Below are 22,740 nucleotides of genomic sequence, written 5' to 3' on the forward strand. Positions count from 1 at the left end.
TTAGCTAAATTAGTAACAACAAATAATCTTGCCCTGAAAGACCAGTTGGATGCTTTGCAAGGGAAATCAGACCTTCGCGTACCGCACTTTTACACTTGGCGGCTTCACGCTAACTTTGAAGCCTTCTGCTGTACAGAATGGTGCTCTGTCAAACCACGCTGAAGGTTAAGAAACATCCGCGGGAGACTTATAGAGTAATCATGCATATGTTACCATTTACCTCAAAAACTTTTGAAGTATTTTTAAAATGTTTCTCAATTACAAAATGTATGAAATATTTGAAAGCTCAAAATTTAGGATCCTTTGTAAATCAAGGAATAAGTCTTCAACTAGTCATACATATATACACCACATACATACATATAAGTAATTGTACATATATCAATTAATACTGAAGCGCCAAAAACAAGAGAATAACTGAATAATTTTACATATTTTTGTGAAGAAATAGGATAAATATATTCATTTATCTCCATTATTATTTATCCATAAAGATAATGAAGCTGAAGCAAAAAAGGAAGTTAATTTAAGCCGGGATATCAAGAAAATACGTGATTTTGTCATGTCACACATGGTGTCAGAAACACATTTTGCACCATCTCACTCAGCTTCTGTTTTCTCATCTTTTTAAAGAAGAGTTTAAACTAGATGACATCGAAAGTGTCCCTTAATTATGAAAGTCTATCATTCCAGGTATAAATAAGCCCCTACGATTTATACAAATTGTTATATATCAATATATAACTTTTCTAAGTTCTTTCCTGGTAAAATAGCTCAGCATTCAGATAAGGTAGAAATTCACAGATTTAAAAGTTTTCAATAACAGAGAATGGAAATAAAAAGCAAGAAGTCAGGTGGTTTACAGAAAATAATAGAAAAAATCAGTATCAGATCCAAGAATATAATTCTTCATCTTCACTCCTTGGTACATTATTCCTTTCTGCTATTCAATGCACTTATCACAAATGTGTTGAATTAACTTCAAAACCTGAGCTCTCTTTGAAGACCTTCAAGCAAATTTATCATTTCACCGATAATTTAATAAGGAAATACTGCTAAGGCAAGTCACTAAAAGACTGCCAGGGACTACTTAGGACCTTTTAGAGGACATAATGCAAAAGCACTTTTAGAGAAGTCAAGTAATTGGAACTTAAATGTTGGAGATTTGGAATATGTCATTCAACTTGGTAACTAAACTGTCAAAGACAGCAAATTAAAATACGTGCTTTGAAAAAGCTAGCACCTTAGTTTCTACATGAAGCTAATGTAATTCTTCTGTTAAAGATCCAAGAAATGAGTGTGAGTTACTCTGTTCTTAGCTGTCCTACTCCAGTGTCATGGGACCATAAAATCATGAAGTGGATGAACAGATCAGAGTTCATTTTGAGCAATCCTCTTCCACCTGGCACCAAAACACACCAAACAAATTTTTTATACTTACCCTCATGTAATAATGTCATTTTAACTCCAGTCTTTATTACTAATAACAATTGCTTTAGCAATTACTTTTTAATCATGGAATTCCATGATTCGGAGTAGTAACAAAAGCCTACGGTTTATATAAAATGGTTTATAGCAACACATAATTATTCTAAGTTCTTTTCTAGTAAAATAAGGTAGGCTGTGGGCTTTCCACATATTAGCTCATGAAAACCTCACTATTACCCCATGAAGCTTGTCTCTATTTTATATATGAGGAAACTGAGACCTAGAGAAAATGCATAACTTGCTCATAGCCTCACAGCTAGCAAGCGGTTACAGCCAAGTCTTAAGTCCCATTACCATGACTCCAGAAGTGGCGTTATTACACACTGTGCTACATTGCTTCTCTTTTTTGTTTCATGAACATAGGTCGCAGAGATAGCTGACATACAGAAGTTATTCTTAAAAATCACATGAAAGAAAATTCACCTACTTTACTTGATAGCTGTAATAAATCATGTTTGATGGATTGATTTCTGAAATATTAGTTCAATCTACAAAATTTAAGAGAAGGAAAAGAAAATACGTGTGTGATTTATGGAGGTTATGCTATGGTTAACAGGAGTTTCTCATAAATAATGCAAAAATGGTATCTACAAATATCTCTTTTTATGCATGCCTAACATACTGCCAGGTTTCAGCATCAAACAGATGCCACTGATGTTTTAGCTATAGTTATAATTTTACATTTTAAAATTCAAAAGTATTTAGTGGGAAAATATTCAAAATATATCTCTATCATATTTAAGGTTTCTGGTTTCATTTTACCCTATGCTATATAAAGGTAGTCATAAAATAAAATCTCTTAGAGGTATAAAACCAATAAAAACATTTTATTTTTTATATGTTCTCAGTTCAGTTGACTCCCCTATCAGAACACACTGACACCAGGGCACTCATTTACTGAAATGTAAGCTTTCTGCCACGTATTAGAAAAATTAAGGCACTGGTACTCCAGAATGACACTTTCTATTTAATTTTCAGCATGCTGCGAAATTTTAAATGATTCAGAATGGCTGGTTTTTGAAATTACTTTGAACTAAACACCTTAATTTTACCTAGGTTATTACATGATATCTCGATCTGTGCATAAAGCAACAAAGATAATAGCTATTTTTCCGTGAGGCTTCTGAAGACCCACAATTTTTAAACGAAGAGGACTTTATTTATTTATTTACTTATTTATTTATTTATTTATTTATAGGAAGATTAGCCCTTAGCTAACATCTGCTGCCAATCCTCCTCTTTTTGCTGAGGAAGACTGGCCCTGAGCTAACATCCGTGCCCATCTTCCTCTACTTTCTTTGTGGGATGCCTGCCACAGCATGGCTTGCCAAGCAATGCCATGTCCTCAGCCTGGATCCGAACTGAGGCAACCTGGGCCACTGAAGTGGAATGTGCAAAGTTAACCGCTGCGCCACCAGGCCAGCCCCAAAACCCACAATTTTTAAAAGAAGTATTTTAACAGAAATGAATGGAAAAAAACACAGACTGATTTTAACTTTAGACATCATTTCTTTCAAGCGTATGCTTTTCAGGGGCCAGCCTCGGGGCAAAGCGGTTAAGTTTGTACATTCCACTTCAGCAGCCTGGGGTTCATGGGTTCGGATCCCGGGCACAGACTTCCACACTGCTCATCAAGCCATGTTATAGCAGTGTTCCATATACAAAATAGAGGAAGATTGGCACAGATGTTAGCTCAGGGACTATCTTGCTCACCAAAACAAATGGTACACTTTTCAAGTCCTCTTGACTTTTGAGCTGTTTTGAAATCAAGTTCTGCTTGTATAAAACTTTTCTTCTGGGGAGTCTGGAGCATTGCATGTGAGAGCGTACGCCAGTGTTCAAAAGCATTTAGCCTAAATGTGCCTGGAAACCAAAACTGTACACTGCACCAAGACAAGATATAAATAAAAATTCAGTGCTAATGTATACAGTTCACTTTTACTACTTATAACACATACATAGTGCCCAATATGTGTCAGGCACTGTTCTAAGTAATGTAATAACTAATTTGATCCTCAGGAAAACACTATGAAATAAGTACTATTATTATCCCCAGTTTAAAGATAAGGAAACTGGGGCACAGAAAGGTTGACTGACTTGCGCAAGATCCTAAGTGGTGAAGCTGGGATTCAGACTCCAGCAGCCTACTTCAAGAGTCTGGACAAGCAACTTTATATTGCTTCTTAAAATGAGAAGTAAGCTGACATACTGTTAGACCGGACGCCACACCAATGCTTTTAATTATCTAACTAGTGCTAAGAGATATAGCCTTTACCATTAAAGCCATCTGCAAGGCAACCAAGATCACTTTCTTTACCCACACTGAAGTTTATTCTATGTAATCATTTGACAGGTAATCTCTTATTCATTCGTTTAACAAGCACAAATCGAGTGCCTATTGTGTGCTTTGTACTGTTCTGAATGATGGGGTTACAACATCCAATAAAAGATAAGCCCAAGTTGTCCTCAAGGAGCTGATATTCCTTCTTCTGTTCCTTCCGTGTTGGTTGAGGCTCTATCACATCTTCAACTATCCTGTGCCTACGCCCTTAGGTGCCCTGTGCCTTCACTTACTCTCTCTAGATGGAGGCATCATGTCAATCTCTCTTCCTCCACTAATATGTTTAGTTATCTTTTTAATTCCTCCAAAATCATCATCCAAACTCAGGTCTTTACTTATTAGTAAACGATAATATTGTTGTGATAGTCATGTTTTGTTCTCTACATCCAATCTTTCTCTAAAGAACCTGTTAACAACATCACCACTGTCCTGTCTAGACACAGAATGGACTCCCTAGTGACTGTATAATGAGGTTAAAATCCCCTTATGTAGTATTAATACTGTTTACAATTTAATCCCCAAGCTACCAGACCAGCCTTGCCTCCTACCATTTGCTTCACATGCCCTCCAGTCTAATAAAACAGGTCTATTTATAGTTACCTGCTCACTGCTTGATCAAATTGACATATCTCTTGGCAATGCCATTTTTCTTGGCATCCTTATTGCTTGAAATATCCCCATCCATGTCTGCACTAGGAAATCTTGGAAGGCCCAGTTCAGATGTCACCTATTTCATGAAGCCCTCATTGAGCCTACCAGTCGGAAGTGCTCTCTCTATCCCCTCAATAGTGATCATATTGCTGAGAACAGGAGCAATTTCCTTAGCCACATGTATGTAGATGTACATAGCATAAGTGCTCTGTGCATACAGTGTCTATTAAATGTTGTCTGAATAAGTAAAACTACGGCTAAAAATAATCTTCAGGCCATGAGTCTCTGGATTTCTCAAAAATATAGGTGTAACATTATCATATTTTCTATTGTAAAAATATCGTGTGGAGAATGGTTTAGAAAGAAGTAAATTTGGAGCTAAGGAGTTTGTAATGACCTTATATTCACATGCTTTATTTAAAGCTAGGTTCTTTTGAAGTTCTTTATTGCTGTTGTAGATATTAGTATCTTTCAAAAACAAACTTTTGATTTGGAAGTTAGAGGTCAGGGAGAAAGTAAAGAATATGGGGAAACTTGACTTGTTTTCCAGCGTGAATCAGTGAACTCCAACTGGGAGTACTTTTTGACATGTAATTCCTAACTTCCTATCAGAAACTTGACAAGAGAAGCAGTTATGTAAGAAAAAAAAGCCTCAGAGATATGCTATCAATGCACCTCTCTCGGTACTCAAAATTCAATCTTTCAATCAAATTAAGCCACAGACCTGAGCCACATCAGCTGAGTACATCACAGAAATGCTTTCACTGTATTAAGCTTTAATGCTATTCTTTTAACTTTTATCAAAGTCGGCTTTAAAAAAATCCATAGCCGAAATATTATATGCATTTTATGAAGAAACTGTTCATTAAATTATTCTACATTCCCTACTTAACTCTCACATTAGAATTTTCTTTAAAAATTTGCTCTCCTTTCTGAAAACTAGAACTAGGTAACTTCTCTTGCTTTCTTCTTTTGATTAAAAGAAATTTCAAAGAAAACTTTGATATAGAATTAGAGCAATTATGTTAAAGGTTACGGCTGTTGCTTTAGCTTCTCCCTCACCTTTACTTTACTTATATTTTATTAACCTTATTAGAGATAGTCTCCACTGTAAATTACTTCAAATCATTTTGGGGTCTTATTTTTAAGAGCAGACTTTCTGCAGGATAAATGCGGAGGATTAGCTCATTCATTTATTCCTTCATTCAACAAATATTTATTATCTGTTTCCATTCCAGGGATACAACAGTGAGCACTAACAGGTAAAAGTCTCTGCCATCATAGCATCTATAATTCTAGCTGTGGGTAACAGATAGTAAAGAGGATAAAAGCAAAACATATGGAACATTCAATGGCAAGTTGTATCACGAACAAAAATAATAAAGCAGAAAAGGAAGAGGGGAAGGGTTGCGATTTTAGACAGGAGGAGAGGACATTTGATTAAAGATCCAAAGACAGCGAGCCACACAGCTATCTGAGAGAAGATCCTCAAGGCAGGGGATCAAGTTATCAAGTGCAAAGGGCTTAAATACATGGTTGTTCAAGGGCCAGCAGGAGACCAAGTGGGTGGAGTGGAGTGAAGGAGAAAGAGAGACGGTCGATTGGGTAAGGACTGTGCAGGCCATCGTGAGGACTTTGCATTTGACTCATTAAACAAATTAAAAGAGATGTTTACTCATTTCAGTTGACAGTAATTGGTGGTTTTTAAATGATGCTTATTTGGAAGTAATGTATTTGTCAACAAGTATAAGCAAAAATTTGTTCTTTAGATATATGTGGTTATCTAATTTTATGGCATTCTTTTTCTTGATTAACTCATTAATTCATTTACTCAGCAAAACTATATTAAGCACCTACTATGTACCAACCATGATAATATAAAACCAGAAAATATTTAAAAAGAAGAAAATGATCCATAACCTCAAATAAGTGTCTGTCAAGTGACAGAGGTAAATAATTATTTGTTATTAAAATATCTCTTCTTTATCTTTTAGGTAAAGGCAGCCAGATAAGACTTTTGGGGAGGGGGCTGATAATCATATTTGCATTTCAGATAGATTAAAGTGTAGAAGAGATTTGAACGAAGCACGACTGGACATAGGGGGATGAATTAAAAAGCTGTATAAAATGAATAAAACCTGAACCAAGATACTAACAGAGGGTGGGGAGCTAAGGAGAAGTTACAGGCCATTTTTAGAATGGAGAATTGACAGGACTTTATTACTAAACAGGTGTGGGTGGTGTGTGAGGGGGATGAGTCAAAAATAACTCCTAGTTTTCTAACTTGAACAATTACATGGATGGCAGTTACAGTTAGTGAGTTCAGTTTAGGACAACTTGAGACATACTGATAAGCCATGATTAGCTGTTAGTTGATGTCACGGAAATAATTGAGATAACCCAGAGACAGTACTCAATTAAAAGAAGGTCAAGGACAGAACCCCAGGAATATGAACATTTAAATAGTGGTCAGAAAACAAGTTGCTCATAAAGGGGATTGAAATGAATAAACAGAGAAGAAGGTTTTCACGGAAGACATTAGGGAAGAGAGGTTCTATGTTTTACCGTACTGTAGCCTGTGTCTACTCACAGTGACAAACTCAACATGATCATTCATTTAGCTTTAATAGCATCGTTTCTATGAAGCATTTCAGATCAAGGATGCCCAGTTATTCAACTTATAAAGACGATCAGAGATTAAAATAGATATGTCCTCCTGAGTTTAAAATATGTTGTATATATGTTTTTCATTTTTGTTGACTAACCATCCTAAAAAAAATACTCCTGAAATTAAAATACACTGTATAGTTATTTCTTTCAGTCCTTCAAATATAATCACCTCAATGTGTCCTTTAATATTTTAGTTTACTAAAACAAGTTATTCATATCAATTAACATTATTTCCTATAGAGAGAAGCAGCAGTGCTACAAAGAGGTGAAAATGTGTTACAAAAAGATGAAAACATTTGCTCAGGAATCAGAAAATCCCAGGCTACTGTGTGAGCTCTGAAAATCAGAATTCATCTATGAAAATGAGGTTGATATACCTTCTGATATCATGGGGATTTTAGTGGATTATAAAACTAATGAAAGCACAATGTTTTGAAGAACATATAAATCTCTATAGACAACAAGTAATATGTTTTACTTATAAGATCTTTCACCCAAGTATTTGTCAACCTAGAGCTGCTTACAAAATTTCCCTGTAACTTCCTAAGGTGTAGAAAGCTGAAAGGGTCAACTGTCCCAAACCATTGCCAGATAGTTGGCAGAACCAGGATTTCAAGAGGAGGCATTTTCAACATTTCTGTCTTTATATTCTCTGATACTTATAAAGTCTTTAAAAGCAAATGCACAACATGAAAACATCAATATATGTCTTTACACACTATGTTGTGCTATAATAATACCTATAAATTCAGTGAAAAGGAACAAATTATCTATAAAAGTCCAGATAACATTTAGCATGAATCTGAAATAGTTTTTTTTAGAAGACTCACAATAGATATTAATTTTTCAGACATAATCAAAAAGTCGAATTTAAAATGTAGAAAATTCTGGATAAAAAGGATTTAAGAGGTTGCTGTAATCAGCAGATAAGTTCTTTATTTTTAAAGCGTCGCTGCCTGTCCCTTTCTCTCCCAGAACATATGAACAAATGCCTCACAGTGAGATTATTACAAAACCATAAGCTATACTATCACCATGCTTAACATTATAACCAAAATTACAACTTTGCAAATTGTAACTAGAGGAAAATTACAGGTTATACCAAGTGTAGCAGATGTATAGAAGAGTGTAGCAGCTGTTAGAAATCCTGAATATTACACCTTATGAAATTATATTTTTAGTTAGCATAAATGCTGAAACAGGTTATTCATTCTAAGAAGTTTTTTTTCTGGAGACAAACATTTCCCTGTGCATGAGACAGAGCCTAGGATCAGAGAAGCCTGCTCTTACAAGTGTCTTTGAATGTTCAGAGCTGCAAATGAAGTGTAGGGTGCCACTTAATTAATCTAAGGATACAATAACTAAATAATTATTCCACTACTCACCTAAGGGTGATGAATAGGACTTATTAGGAGACTTTTGCTACATAATATTTCCTGTGTTTTAAAAAAATTATTATTAGATAACTAGCTCAGCATCATGAGAAAAATAATATCTAGAAGTTGGAAATAAAAACACTAGTAAAGGAACTGGAAAAATTAAAGATCTTGCTAGAACACTGGTAGTCATGTAAACAGTTGAATAAGTCAGGCTGAAGAATCCATCCCAAAAAATGCACCTGCAAAATCTAAAGAAGCAGGTGGAGGTTAGTCCACTGTTTCAGAAATCACCACTTCTTTGTTTAAAAGATAATTATTGATTGCTCTAATATATATTAATTTATCTAGAACCATTACAGATGATTCTGAATACCTATGACTTCTATGCCCCAGAACCCTTCAAGACAGCCAACCCTCCACTCTGTCATAAAACATGTTAGCTGCCCAGGGAGTTGCCAATGCATGACGAAAGTCACCCTGTCCTCCATGTGCTGGGTAAGTTGGAGGTTAGTGACATTCCATGCCCACTCATCATTATTTTTAAGTAGTGTAATGAGTTCAGTAATCGCTTTAACAGTGTTTGTTATAACAACAGCATGATTCAGCCCCACCTATGCCAAATATGTGAACGTTAAATGAAGGAAAACAAGCTCTGGTGGTGCCCTTTAACCTGCTGAGGACACAGGAACTCTGTGAACTTGGTATTTTCTTAGTCTACATTTGGTCCTGAGGATTTCAGATAAGATTCTTTAACGTGTCAAAATCATCAGGCATTTCTTCATAGATAAATAATATGAAATTGTGTGATGGAACAAGAAGGACACCATCATTAGTACCTGAGCAAGGATTGTGTTGGTTTCCCAGTTGATAATGGGGGCCAATGCACAAATGTCGAAAATTTGTATGCAAGGTGTCCTACTTGCCATCACAAATTTCATTTGGGAGTACAGTGAAAATGACAAGCCAGGATGCTGTTTCTTACCCTCTGTAACATTTATTCTCTTTCACCCACTGTCCCTCTGTTTTTATGGATTCTTCTGAAAAATCAGATGGCATTTTTTCCTAGATGAATTAAACAAATAATATGTATTTAATTTTAAACAATATACAATCATGATATTATTAAGATATTAACAGTGATGCAAATTCAGACATCCGAGACTCTTCAGTAGGTGCATTGATAGGAAGGGTTTAACCAATATGACTAACCAATATGGTAAGAAAAATGAATCCTGGAATATCAGTGTAAAAGTAAAATCCATGACCTGTTGTATTTTTTTTTAAATACACCTGTAATGTTAAATTACAAGCACAAATCAGTTCACACTAACAAACATTCACGAAAAACTATGTCATACACCAAAGATACAAAGATGAGAAGACCTAGACTGAGCCTTCAAGAAGCTTACACAATCCTTCTGAAGAGACAAACATATAAGCCACTAATGATAGATAATGCAAACATCTTATATATATATTTTAGATTTAGAAGGATTGCATAGGAGAAGCAGCAGATCTTTTCATAAATACAATGAAAACACAGAATTTTATCAATGCTAAGGATAAGGGTTATTTGAGCCATGGAGACACTCAAGGTGTTTTAGTTGGATGAGCAGAAATAAACAGAAAATAACAATACACAATTACACAAGTCTAACTGAGAGCTGGGAAGTTTAGCCAAAAACTGTTCTTGAGCATGCTCTGCCAGAGCAAACAGACAGCACAGAAGTGCATCAAACTTGTTAGAAAAGATTTGCTGAGATACGATGAGCCGACACATGACTGTGAAACTGCAGCGACTTTATGGAGACTTCAGACTCCCAAGCTGCCCAAGGGGCCATTGTGTTACCTATGTTGAGACCTATTTTGCATACATCACCAGAAGGGATGTTGGAAAAGTAATAACCATCAATTTTTATATGCCTAAAGCTTTCTTCTAGTTCCCTTTTCCTCCATTCAAGAAATCGTTTCTGGATATAGTTTGGAAAACAAGTACAGGAACTTAATGACTCATAAAAGCCATAGAAATTAAACCCCAGCTGTACTGCCATTTTCTGACTCATGGTTTTAGCTACCTAATACGTCTAAGCTATTAAAATTTACATATGCCTATTAATTCATTTAACAATTCTTTCATTCAATGCAATAAAACTGAGCTTCCGTTACCTGTGAGGCCTTGGTGACTCACAGATGAATAAGATAATATCCTGCCCTCCAGAAGCTTAGAATCTAATAAGGAGAGGAAGACAATCAAATAATCACAATGAAGCACTGTAGCCGATATAATGAATTATGTGCAGGGTACCATACGAGACAAGGTTCTAATGATTAATTCTCTCCAGTGGGATCAGGGTCAGCTTCATAAAGGAAATAATGCTTGTGCTGGGGGATCAAACAGCTTGTAAGGGTAAAACAGCAAGATACATTGGGCAAACGTAGTAGTTTGATAAGACTTAAGCTGACCTTAAGGTGTGTGTGAAAGAATAGGACATATGCTAAGAGATGGGGTTGAGCGGTGGGAAATGGTCTTATGTACTAAACTATGAATTTAGACTCTTCACACAAAGAGGGGAAACTATCTAAGGGGAGAAAGAAAGGATTTTTGGACAGAAACTCTAGAATGCATTTTAGATATACACTAAAAAGAACAAATCTGGATATCTGGAAGCCAATTAGATTGGAATAGTGTGGACGAGAAGCAGTGAGGGTCTGAACCAAGGTGGACAGCCCTGTGATAAAGAGCCACAGAGGAATGGTGTTTGAGAGGTAGGATGGGAAGTACTGTCTATCAGTTGGAGGTAAGACATGAATAAAAGAAAAGATTTGGCACCAAGTTTCTGGCTTGGTCAAACAATTAGATGGTGATGTCAAAGGGAAATAAAAGGAATATCCTATCATTTAAATTACAGATGTGCTGAGCTTGCCATGTCCTTTAGGCATGTGGATTTTTAGGTCTGGACCTCAGGAGAGAGATTTGGAGTCATCAACATAAGGGATATAGTTAAAGCATGGAAGTGGATCAGAGTCTGAATGAGAATACGGAAGTTCTCATGAGAAAAGGTGAAGAACAAGGCCCTGAGGAATGCCCAGTACTGTTAGAAGCTGGAAGGAGAAAAGAAGTCATGGAGGAGACTCACAAGGAATGCCCAAGGAGGCCAGGGAAAGGTAGGAATCAGGAAACTACAAGAGGAAAGGAAGAAGAGGTTGGCAAATTCTGTTGCCATGGGGAGGAAAAGAAGAATGAAGACTGAAAGAGTTTGTTAGATTCAGAAACCAAGAAGTCCGTGCTGTCCATTGTCACTATTTAGACAGTAAATAGGAGTTAAGGCCTTTAGTTCCAATGGGAATGTGAGGAATAGGAGGTAGATAAAGGTAAATTGACTGGAGGGTTTGACTGTGTTTGCTGGTACAAATTTGAATACTTTCAAAGGCTATAAGAAAGAAGCCAAATAAAGGGAAAACTGAACAGCCAGGCCCCAGTCCCAGCAGAGTCAGCAGTTGGTGGAAGAGCACAAAAGTGCAGGGCAAGCAGTAGTTAATCAATGTAAACAGGAGAAGGGGAGTCAGGAAAGATATTTATAAATGACTTGTAGGTGTGAGGGCTAGCAGAGGAGGGATTTCATCCCTCAAGCTTCACTTCTTTTCTGTGAAATAAGATCCAGGAGGACTGCCAACTTCCTCCGTGCATTTTACATACCTGAAGTGTGTCAAGGACACGAGATATGGCTACATCCCACAGATGATGAACGGTATGAAAATGACCCAAAGATCTACACCATTCATATAGTCTCTGATCACTAGATATTTATTCCTGGATGCTCAGTAGCAAAATGATCGTAGAACCACAGTAATAATGGCCATCTGCTCAATCAGCCAAAACATGCCGTCAAAAGTCTTCTTGTGTCCTGCAGAGAGAAATGATCTCAGAGAAACTTTCCTGAAGGGGTAGGTTTTCTTCCTAAGCTGAATGTCATTTGTCTCTTTTCTTCCTATTTCATCTAGCACAGGGATTATTTGAAGGATCTTTCTTCTTAACTTGACGCTGTAACACCCCTGGATCTCACATCTTTCATCAGGCTCATTGATGTGGATTTGACTCAGTCTGCCAGATCAGTAACAATGATTTTTTAAGAACAGTTAACACCAATTCTTGCAGTGATGCCTACCCTTCACTCTCTCACTGCTCCAAAAGAGAATTATCCATCTTTATGTCTTTTCCTCAATCACTGGTATTTGCACTTTGTTCTTTCTGACAGTTTTCAGTCAATGTGACTGAGTTCCACGCATGCCAATCCCATAGTACAGATGAATTGTGATATATTAGAGACTACTTTCTCTGTTTACTTCCAAGATACCAAAAACTCTCTTTTGTAAGCAATTTAACACTTGGGGAATTTTAATGTAAAAATAATCTAAAGACAAAGTATTTTCTTTTGTTTAAAAATTGAGGAGTGTCTGGAGTCTAGATGGTCTCTGAATTTTTCAAAGCAGTTCAAAGGTAAGAAAAATAATACTAGTTTTGGATCTCTTTGGCCTATGATACTTAATTGAATTTTTTACACAGAGAAAAAAATTCTATGGCTTAGAATTTGATCCATGGTACTTCCAAGAGCTAAACAGGCTGCAGCATATTTACTAGGCAAAGTTCATATGTAAGGAGACCAGAAATCAATTTGACTCCGATCTAACCCACATAGTTGTGTTACTTTATTTTATAAATTAATGGAGATGAAGAGGGTTGTGTTATTTCAAAATTATTTAAACGTTTACTTCTCATAGAGTTTTAAAACTAATGTAATGTAGAAATACAAAGTAGCATTAACTTGTCAGAAATTAGTAAAATAGGACAATTGGGGCAGGCCTGGTGGTTGAGTGGTTAAGTTCAGGCACTCTGCTTTGGCAGCCCAGCGTTTTGCTGGTTCGGATCCTGGGCGCGGACATGGCACCACTCATCAGGCCATGCTGAGGTGGCATCCCACATGCCACAACTAGAAGGACCCACAACTAAAAGAATATGCAACTATGTAATTGGGGGATTGGGGGAGAAAAAGCAGAAAAAAAGAAAAGAAGATTGGCAACAGTTGTTAGCTCAGGTGCCAATCTTTAAAAAAAAAAAGAATAGGACAATTGGAGTAAAAATGGATTGTCTAAAATTAAATTGCAGTGTTAGAAAGATCATGTTTGATACTATCTAGAAAGTTTCCCAGATTCTCCATTGACCTAATCTCTGTGAGTGTTCATTATAAGTAGTGATAGTTGTCTCTCTGGCCAGAGTGAAACTTCATCTTAATCCTTGTTGATATAGTTTGTATTACATTAAGTTGGTGAAATGAATACAAAACCTATGACAACTTCTTCTTCTTCTTCTTCTTCTTTTTTTTTTTTTGCTGAGGAAGATTCATCCTGAGCTAACATCCATTGCCAATCTTCCTCTTTTTGCTTGAGGAAGATTCACCTTGAGCTAACATCTGTGCCAATCTTCCTCTATTTTATATGTGGGTTGCCACCACAGCATGGCCGCTGACAAGTGGTGTAGGTCCACACCCGGGAACAGAATCCAGGCTGCCAAAGTGGAGTGTGCTAAACTTAACCACTAGGCCATGGGGTCAGCCCCTGATAACTTCTATTTTTAATGACTTGCACAAATTTTTTAAGGACTCATAAAGATGATATAAAGGACTGGCAGACACTTGTTCCTGTCCAAAATGCCCATAGACATTTGGTCCAGAAGACATTCAGTCCATGCCAAAAGGTCCTTGATGTTTGGTCCTGTCCAAAATGTCCATGAGCATATTTGGTCCATGCCAAATGGTTTGAACAGGACCAAACATCAAGGACATTTTGGTGTGAATCAAATGTCTCCATGGATATTTTGGGCAAGATCAAATATGACCAAATATCATGGACCTTTTGGTGTGGACCAAACGTCTCCTTGGACGTTCTGGGAAGGACCAAATACAATCAAATGTCAAGGACCTTTTGGTGTGAACCAAATGTCTTACGGATGTTTTGGACAGAACCAAAGAGTCCTGCAAATTTCACGGGCTTTTTGGCATGGACCAAATGTCTTATGGACAGGACCAAATATCCTGCAAGGAGATATAGTAACATAATAGATATTTTGCTCAGTAAAAAGCATGATTCAGCATAGTGCAGTGGAAAGACCATAATCTTTGGAACCAAGATAGAATTGGATCTAAATCTTAACAAGCTTATCTCTTCCATGTTCTAGTTTTATGACTTTAGGTAAGTTTCTTACCTTCTCCAAGCCTCTATTTCCTCAATGGCAAAAGGGGGATAATTGGACTTACCTCACTAGGCAATTGTGAAAATTAAATAGGATTTGATATCTAAAGCTCCTTGTCCAAAGTCTGACAACATATAGTAGATGCTCAATAAATGTCAGCTTGTTCCCCCTGTATTATCAATAGGATAGCTCTCAAAAATATCAAAGAATGGAATACATTAACCACCAGCTATATGATGTTAACTAGTTACCTCTTAGAGGTAGTAAATATGGAAACATACAAAAAATATTCTATTCCCTTCCTGGACTGTGGCCTTCTTTGTTTTTAAAATTATTCTACCAATATTTATTAAATTATAAAATAGCTAATGGACTTTCAATTCAGAGACCCTGTTTCATTTTCTTAGCCTGAAATATTGTCTGCCCTTTTTTCTCCTTAGTTTACCATATGCTTTATTCAATTCTCATCTCAAGACTTTGTTGCTATCGTAAGTCTAATAGGACAGGTTTCAAATTTCAGCATACAAGTGTAGATGTAAGAAAACAGCTTTTGGATCTCTCAGTTATCACTACCAGAGACTAAAGATTCCCAACACATAGGACTGTAATCTAGCCTAACTTCAGTTAACTCCAAACTTAAAAAGACTGCTAAAATCTCCTTGTAGAGGCAGGAGGAGAAAAGAAGAAAGAAAAGGAACATAACTGCATTCCACTCCATTGGTAAATACCTTTGCCATCAGCATTCACTATTGGCATTTTATATATCTGCAACTTCCACCACCCTAATAAGACTTCTGAAAAAAATTTGAATAATTTCAGCAGGAAGGATTGGAAGCATCGTACTAAAGATACTATAAATTGGGATGGGAGAAGATAAATGCACTGGCTGAACATTTTGACTCCATCAACTTTCACTCTGAACTCCCTTACAGAATAAGCAGAAGCAGAGACTCAGATCCTGGCAGGATTTCTGGACCCTAAACGCATGACCCAGTAGGTCAATGTATGTAACAAAGCGACATTCCAAAAGAGGGGTTTAAGAGGAAAACGAGTCAAGAATTAAACAAGCAGCCCAACAGAAGCATCAATCTAATGGGGTTTGGAGAATATTGAAAAACTGAGTATAAAACAATAGGAAAACTGGGTATAAAACAAAGATACACTGGAAAGAGAAGTGAAAGAGGGTAGTGATTGAGAGTGCCAACTTCAGAGTCACAGGGTTCAAAATCCTGACCCGTTACACACTAGATAGTTACTTAATCTTGCTGAATTTCAGTTCCCTAAAATTGTGTAGTTGGTATAATAATTCTTGCCACCTTACCAGGGTCAATATGAGGATTAAATATTTTTACAGTGTTTAGCATAACGGCTGGACCTTACTAAGTGCTCAATAAATGTTACCTAATATTACCAAGTCCCCTGGATCTTTAAATAGGACTTCTTGGGTGAGTAGATAGAAATTAAGAGCCTAAAGACAATTTGGGCACTATCTTCCTTTGATGTCGATGACTTGAAGAGAAGAGAAAAGAGGTCGGGGTGCATAAGGAAGAAATAATTACAAATGATGATGGAAGAGATAGAAGAGAGAAAAGCAACAATCATGTACTCAGGGTCCAGAAACCTTGCCCATATCTGATTCTCTACTTCTGCTTATCCACCAATGAAGTTTAAACAGTGGATAATGGAGACAAAATGCTCAGAAAATGCATTTATCTTCTCCCATCCCAATTTATAGTATCTATAGTACAACGCTTCCAATTCTTTCTGCTGAAACTGCTTGAATTTTTCTGGAGGTTTATTAGAGTGGTGGAGGTCCAGGTGTGTAAAACGCCAATATAGAATGCTGATGGTGAAAAGTGTTAACCAGTGAGATGAAGGAAACACACACTCCTCTGCTTTCCAGGAACCCCCTGTGCCTCTAGGAAGAGACTGTGGCAGGGTTTCTTCGCTTAACTGGTTTCTTAGTTAACTGAAGTTAACTCCAGGAGAAAAGATACAAAGCAAGAGGAAAGAAATGAAAGGAGAGTGCTATGTGTGAAGGAAGACTAATAAGGAAAGGAGCTGACATGGAAATGTTTAAATATATTTATGGGCAAATGTGTTACTGCAATACATTTAAACGTGCTTGACACAAGGGGTACAAGGAAGAAAAAAAATAACCGGGAAGATACTTGCTTTTCATCTCGCCACTTGCCTATCAAAATCCAGTTCTTATACTTTCCCCTTCTTTATTTCAGACTTAAAAATAGATAATAAAAGATGTCAAAGATTCAAATTGCTCCCAGGAGTTCCCATATGTTCATGAAATAAATATCAATACACTTTCAGATGCTAAAATAATCAGCCTAAAAGCTATTCCATTTGATTAAATTAAATTAGTATTTCCTTTTCTAGCTTTCAAAGGCAGCTTTCTCCATATTCCTTCTCCCCTATGGTAACACATTCTCCTAAAAATAAAAGTTTCACCCAGTCTTCCCATTCTTAGTTCAATGTCATCCTAAAATAAAGAAGTAGAAGAGCCGCCCTAACAGCCCTGGATATTGAAAGAGAATCTGGGATGATCAGATGAGCTGTCTGAAGTCGTGACATGATGTTGAGCAGGGCAACTATTAGATTGTCAGGAAAAGTAAAGGATATGTTTTTTCTAGGCTGAAAAATTTGCTAATTTCCTATCTTAAACGACCACCTCTCTAATCAGGTTAACCTGTCTAAACCAAAAAACAAAACAATTGATTTTTTTTAAGAAACATCTTCCCTTTACTGTCTTCTTCCTTTCTCTACCTCTGTTCATCCCTTGCCATGTCCATGGGGAGCAAATAAAAGCAATAAGATTGATCAGGAAGACATTAATGAAGGAAAATCATTATATAAATAAGGAAGCAAATTCTGCCAAAATTCTAGCAAATCAAGGATTATCCTCAAATGCATCTAAAAGCCAGTCTATATGATTTTGCATGACTTTAGTAACTGCTAGATAATATTCTTGAGAAAACAAAGCCAGTATGTAAATAGATTTCCTGCAAGATGATCAACAGCAAGCAAATACCTTACTCTACTTGCATTTAACATAAAAAATGATGATTATCATCCATTGAGAGGTACAAAAGCAGTTAGGAAGCTAGAAGATATTACACAGCTCCCCAATATACCACAAGCTATTAATCAAGGGAAAAAGATAAAATATCTGGAAGACTAATTATACAAATGATCACAATACTCAAAGAATGAAAATCATTCATTCCTTTGAAAATTATGTTACCTTTTACTGTGAGAGCTTCAGAATATACTGTGAAGCACTGCACAGCTCCTACAATAAAATTCCAGGATCAAAGATTAAAAAGAGGTATATGAGGGGCCTGGCCCAGTGGTATAGTGGTTAAGTTCACATGCTCCGCTTCAGTGGCCCAGGGTTCGCAGGTTCAGATCCCAGGTGTGGACCTACGTATTATTCATCAAGCCATGCTGTGGTGGCGTCCTACATACAAAATAGAGGAAGACTGGCACAGATGTTAGCTGAAGGACAATCTTCCTCAAGCAAAAAGAGGAAGATTGTCAACAGATGTTAGCTCAGGGCCAATCTTCACACACACACACACACACACACACACACAAGAGGTATATGATAAAATGATAAAGTAAAACAGAAAATGCCAAAATGCCAGTAATTGAACATTCTCATTCCTAAGAAGTGTGGGGTCTCATAACATTAATAATAACATCGTGTCTCACTATTGTTTCTAGCTCATCTTAAGATGTTCAAAAGCACTTCTTTGAAAAAATTTTATCTTCCTGCTAAAATTTTACTCATACAACTAGATATGGTATATTTAGTTATTCTTTAATGCTACTCCCTTGTAATAGGGTTATACATTTCTGTGTCGAAGAATTTATGATCATAACTGGATTTTTTATATTCTCGTTATCTTAAAAATACTAGGGGCTGGCCCCGTGGCTGATTGGTTAAGTTCTCGCGCTCTGCAGCAGGCGGCCCGGTGTTTCGTTGGTTCGAATCCTGGGCGCAGACATGGCACTGCTCATCAAACCACGCTGAGGCAGCATCCCACATGCCATAACTGGAAGGACCCACAACGGAGAATATACAACTATGTACCGGGGGGCTTTGGGGAGAAAAAGGAAAAAATAAAATCTTTAAAAAAAAAAAATACCAATCAGAAAATATGACATTTATAACTTGTGATTAGTAATCACTCCACGTAGGAAAATGTTAGTCTTGTTTTAAGTAAGAGAAGAGGAGGATAAGAAAAGAGAAGGAGGGGCCAGCCTGGTGGCACAGTGGTTAAGTTCACACATTCCACTTCAGCAGCCTGGGGTTTGCCAGTTCAATTCCCGGGTGCAGACATATGCACCGCTTGTCAAGCCACGCTGTGGCAGGCATCCCACATATAAAGGAGAGGAAGATGAGCATGGATGTTAGCTCAGGGCCAGTCTTCTTGAGCAAAAAAAAAAAAGAGAGAGAGAGGAGGATTGGTGACAGATGTTAGCTCAGGGCTAATCTTCCTCAAAAAAAAAAAAAAGAGAGAGAGAGAAGGAAGGTAGAAACAAGAAGCAGGTGTCAGTTATTTCCACATTTATCACGTAGACTTTGCCTGATGAGGTAATAGGGCTATTATTGCTCAACAATTCAACAAATGACAAGGGCTCCAGAGAACTAATAACAAAGAAAAAGTGCTAAATCTGAAACCCCATTTTCTAAAACAGTTATTTATGAGCTACATACAAAACATAAATTGAATCTACAAGCCACATACAACCATCAATATAATTACTCTGTAATCAAAATATATCTTTGACTTAAGGCCAATATCTGTTTCCTACTACAGAAATTTACTCACTAAGTTTACTAATAATTCATTTCACCAAGGGTTTAGATGAGAGAACCTGAAGGGTTTATTTCACCAAGATGTTTTGCATTTTACTTGAAGAAAAAAATTAAATAAACCCAAAACAATTGTAAAACCAAAAAACATGAATTTTCCATTTTGGAATTTCAGAAAGGAAATAGTCCCTGAGAAGCTCAAATAACTCCACATAGAAAACTGTCTATTCAGCTATATAGAAAATCTATGCTGCATAGATTCTATATAATAGTACTTACAGTACAAAGGTCAAAGGTTAAATGTCAATGCGTGCATGTGTTATATACAATACATATTGTAATTAATATATATACACACACTTGGCACTAGTACATGTTATTCTAAGCATTAGTCTTAGCAGATGGTGAATTTCATATTTAGAAATCTCTAAGTATGGTTAGAATTAAGAGATGTATTACTTGTAACTTACCCTTAAATTCATTAATTAATGCAATCTTCATTTATAAATTAGTAGACTCTGATCTCATCAACTCATTGATTGGGACTAGGCGTATATAAATATTATGTAATTTTAAAGATTATAAAATTAATATACATTTCCCCCTCTGATTTCCATTGCCTGGATTCCTTGCACTAAGCTACGATGCTCTGTTGCACATACTGCATGCAGAATGCATGCAGAACATGCCACGAAGAATCTGCAATGCAGATAAGAGGGAAGCATTATCCTCCATTTGCATATCACACCACACACAGTAAGTGATTTGTCAAATATCAAACAATTTACATATTCTAGGCTTCCTTCCTTCCCTTTCTTGCACATTAGGTTTACTCTTTTTTTTGCCACTGAATTTTATAGAGAGGAAAATATATCTTTAGCTAAGCTGATGGAATTTAAAAATATGAGTATTAGATTTCTGCAAATGATTTAAGAATATTGGAAAAGAAAAAAAAGTGCAGCTTCAGGTTAGATTGCAGAACAGATAAGGAGTTTGAAAGGCAAGCTCTCCCCCGAGAATTAAATTTAGATTGCTGGTTCCTGCAAGGAAATGTAAGACTACCTTCCCTCTGCAGCCCGAGTGGGGAGACATTGTTCTGCTGTCTCTCTGGGCTCTTTTGTACGCTGAGGCTGACGTGATTCTCCAGACTCGTGTCCTGCACAGAATTTAAACTACTGTTGTGAGTAACAGCAAAGGAATTTATTGACTTCCTCTCAGACTGAAAGCAGAAGTGACCACTTGCATCAAATTATCCCCTTGGGTTTTTAGCTTATTAAAAATGGGGTCGGTTGTGATTGATGTTGATTTTTATTCAATGGTCTCATCCATTTTGATATTTTAGGATCTTAAAATGCTTATGCAAAGCTTGGTTTGGATTACTTACACGCTTGTGACTATTCTTTATTTGCCAAGGTGATAGCACAAATCACATTATTTGCAGAGGTAAGGGAGTCTTTCCCACAAATCAGCCCCACAACAACAACAAACATTTATTTATTGAACTCCTAGAACAGCCACAAAGAAATATAAGACACAGTTTCTGTTTCAAGAACCTTATAACAGAGAGATAAAATATTTACAGACACAAATTAACAATAAGGAAAGACAGTGAGATAAGCGATGTCCAAATCAAAAATCGTAGTGGAGAGTGTGCCCTCGCGGGAAGGAGATCACGTTACCTGTGACTTATTATTCTTCCAGGCCTCAGTCTCTGTCTCTAACATGCATAAATTGGACTACATTATCTCTAAATTCTCTTCCAACCTAAAAGTCTTAAGAGCTTAATACCTCATCTTCTACACCTATCCTTAAACGCCTTCCTAATTTTACTCTGTGTCTTATCAGTGGCAATCTATGGCAAAGGTAAGTCAGTGGTCTCCTACAGACATTTCCATTGATCTGTTTTCTCTTAGACACTTTAACAGTTCATAGACCCAGAAGGAATGCCATCCAATTTCTTCACACATCTATATACAAGAGGAGCGAACTATTAAGTACTTACACACAACTTTTATGCATTGTGGTCTATCCACACATTTTTTTTTTTTTAAGATTTTTTATTTTTTGCTTTTTCTCCCCAAAGCCCCCCAGCACATAGTTGTATATTCTTTGTTGTGGGTCCTTCTAGTTGTGGCTTGTGGGACGCTGCCTCAACGTGGTTTAATGAGCAGTGCCATGTCTGCGCCCAGGATTCGAACCAATGAAACACTGGGCCGCCTGCAGCGGAGCGCGCGAACTTAACCACTCGGCCACGGGGCCAGCCCCAATCCACACATTTTTTAATGTAATTTTATTTGAAGGGGACATTGGGAATCTAATTTTTAGGTAAAGAAACAAACTTACATGGTTACAGACATTGGAGTTTCTCTCTTTGGCAGGCCCTATACTATGTCTATGCACCTAACACTGTGTCTGAGTTCTCAAAAGCAATACAAAGGGCTATACCAGCCAAATAGTCAATTTTTTTTAATTTCTGAGATGATTTTGACTCAAGTCACTGCCTCCTCCTGCAGTGTGCAGATTATCAAGATAGAATAACAAAGAAGAACCCTTCAAACTCACCCCTCTCTCTCTAGAAGCCCTAAGCAGCCAACACCTTGCTCTCCATCTCCTGAGCCCCACTAGCCTGGCACCTCTTGGCCCTAGAAAACCAAACAGGACTTCTCAAGTTGAAATCATTCTAATCCAAACTGTACTTCCCCAAGTCTTAAAGCCTAAACACTATATCATGGGAACCGAAAAAGAGAGCATTATCATAAATCCCTTTACTTCCTCCATTAACAGATCTCTTTCTTCCTTGTGGCATTGTTCCAAACTGCTCCATTATGGGTCCTGAATTATGCTAGGACCTCTCCATTGCTGAGAAGGGAGGAAGGGAAGCATGAAGATGATGCGACAACTAAATGACACAACTAGTAAATGGCATTCTGAACTGGAATCCACATCTCATGGCTCCCCCGTACACTGTTTTTCCTTCTTACATTTTGCTATTACCTGTAATTAAAAGCCACTGTAAAAGCTACTCTTCCTTAAAAAATTTAATATTATATTATATAATATATATATAAAATATTATATTACATAAAATAAGAATTATCTTTTCCTAATCTGCTTATTTAAATAACAT

The 22,740-nt window shown here is 36.8% G+C and overlaps 2 protein-coding genes across 19 annotated transcripts in view; one reads left to right on the plus strand and one right to left on the minus strand.

The window, feature by feature from the left end:
- CTNNA3 (catenin alpha 3) overlaps positions 1–22,740 on the minus strand; it is a 1,499,312-nt gene that overhangs the window by 956,631 nt on the left and 519,941 nt on the right. Inside the window, exon 8 of one of the 18 annotated variants that reach the window (XM_070488719.1) lies at positions 9,512–9,591. The exons of the other annotated variants lie outside the window; for them this stretch is intronic. Within the exon in view, the coding sequence (XP_070344820.1) occupies positions 9,512–9,591 (80 nt within the window). The remainder of the gene's footprint in view (positions 1–9,511; positions 9,592–22,740) is intronic. 18 annotated transcript variants of the gene reach the window in all.
- LRRTM3 (leucine rich repeat transmembrane neuronal 3) overlaps positions 1–22,740 on the plus strand; it is a 192,610-nt gene that overhangs the window by 100,711 nt on the left and 69,159 nt on the right. The window lies entirely within an intron of this gene.

This window comes from Equus asinus, chromosome 2 (assembly GCF_041296235.1).
Source record: "Equus asinus isolate D_3611 breed Donkey chromosome 2, EquAss-T2T_v2, whole genome shotgun sequence".
In the NCBI taxonomy this organism is placed as follows: Eukaryota; Metazoa; Chordata; class Mammalia; order Perissodactyla; family Equidae; genus Equus; species Equus asinus.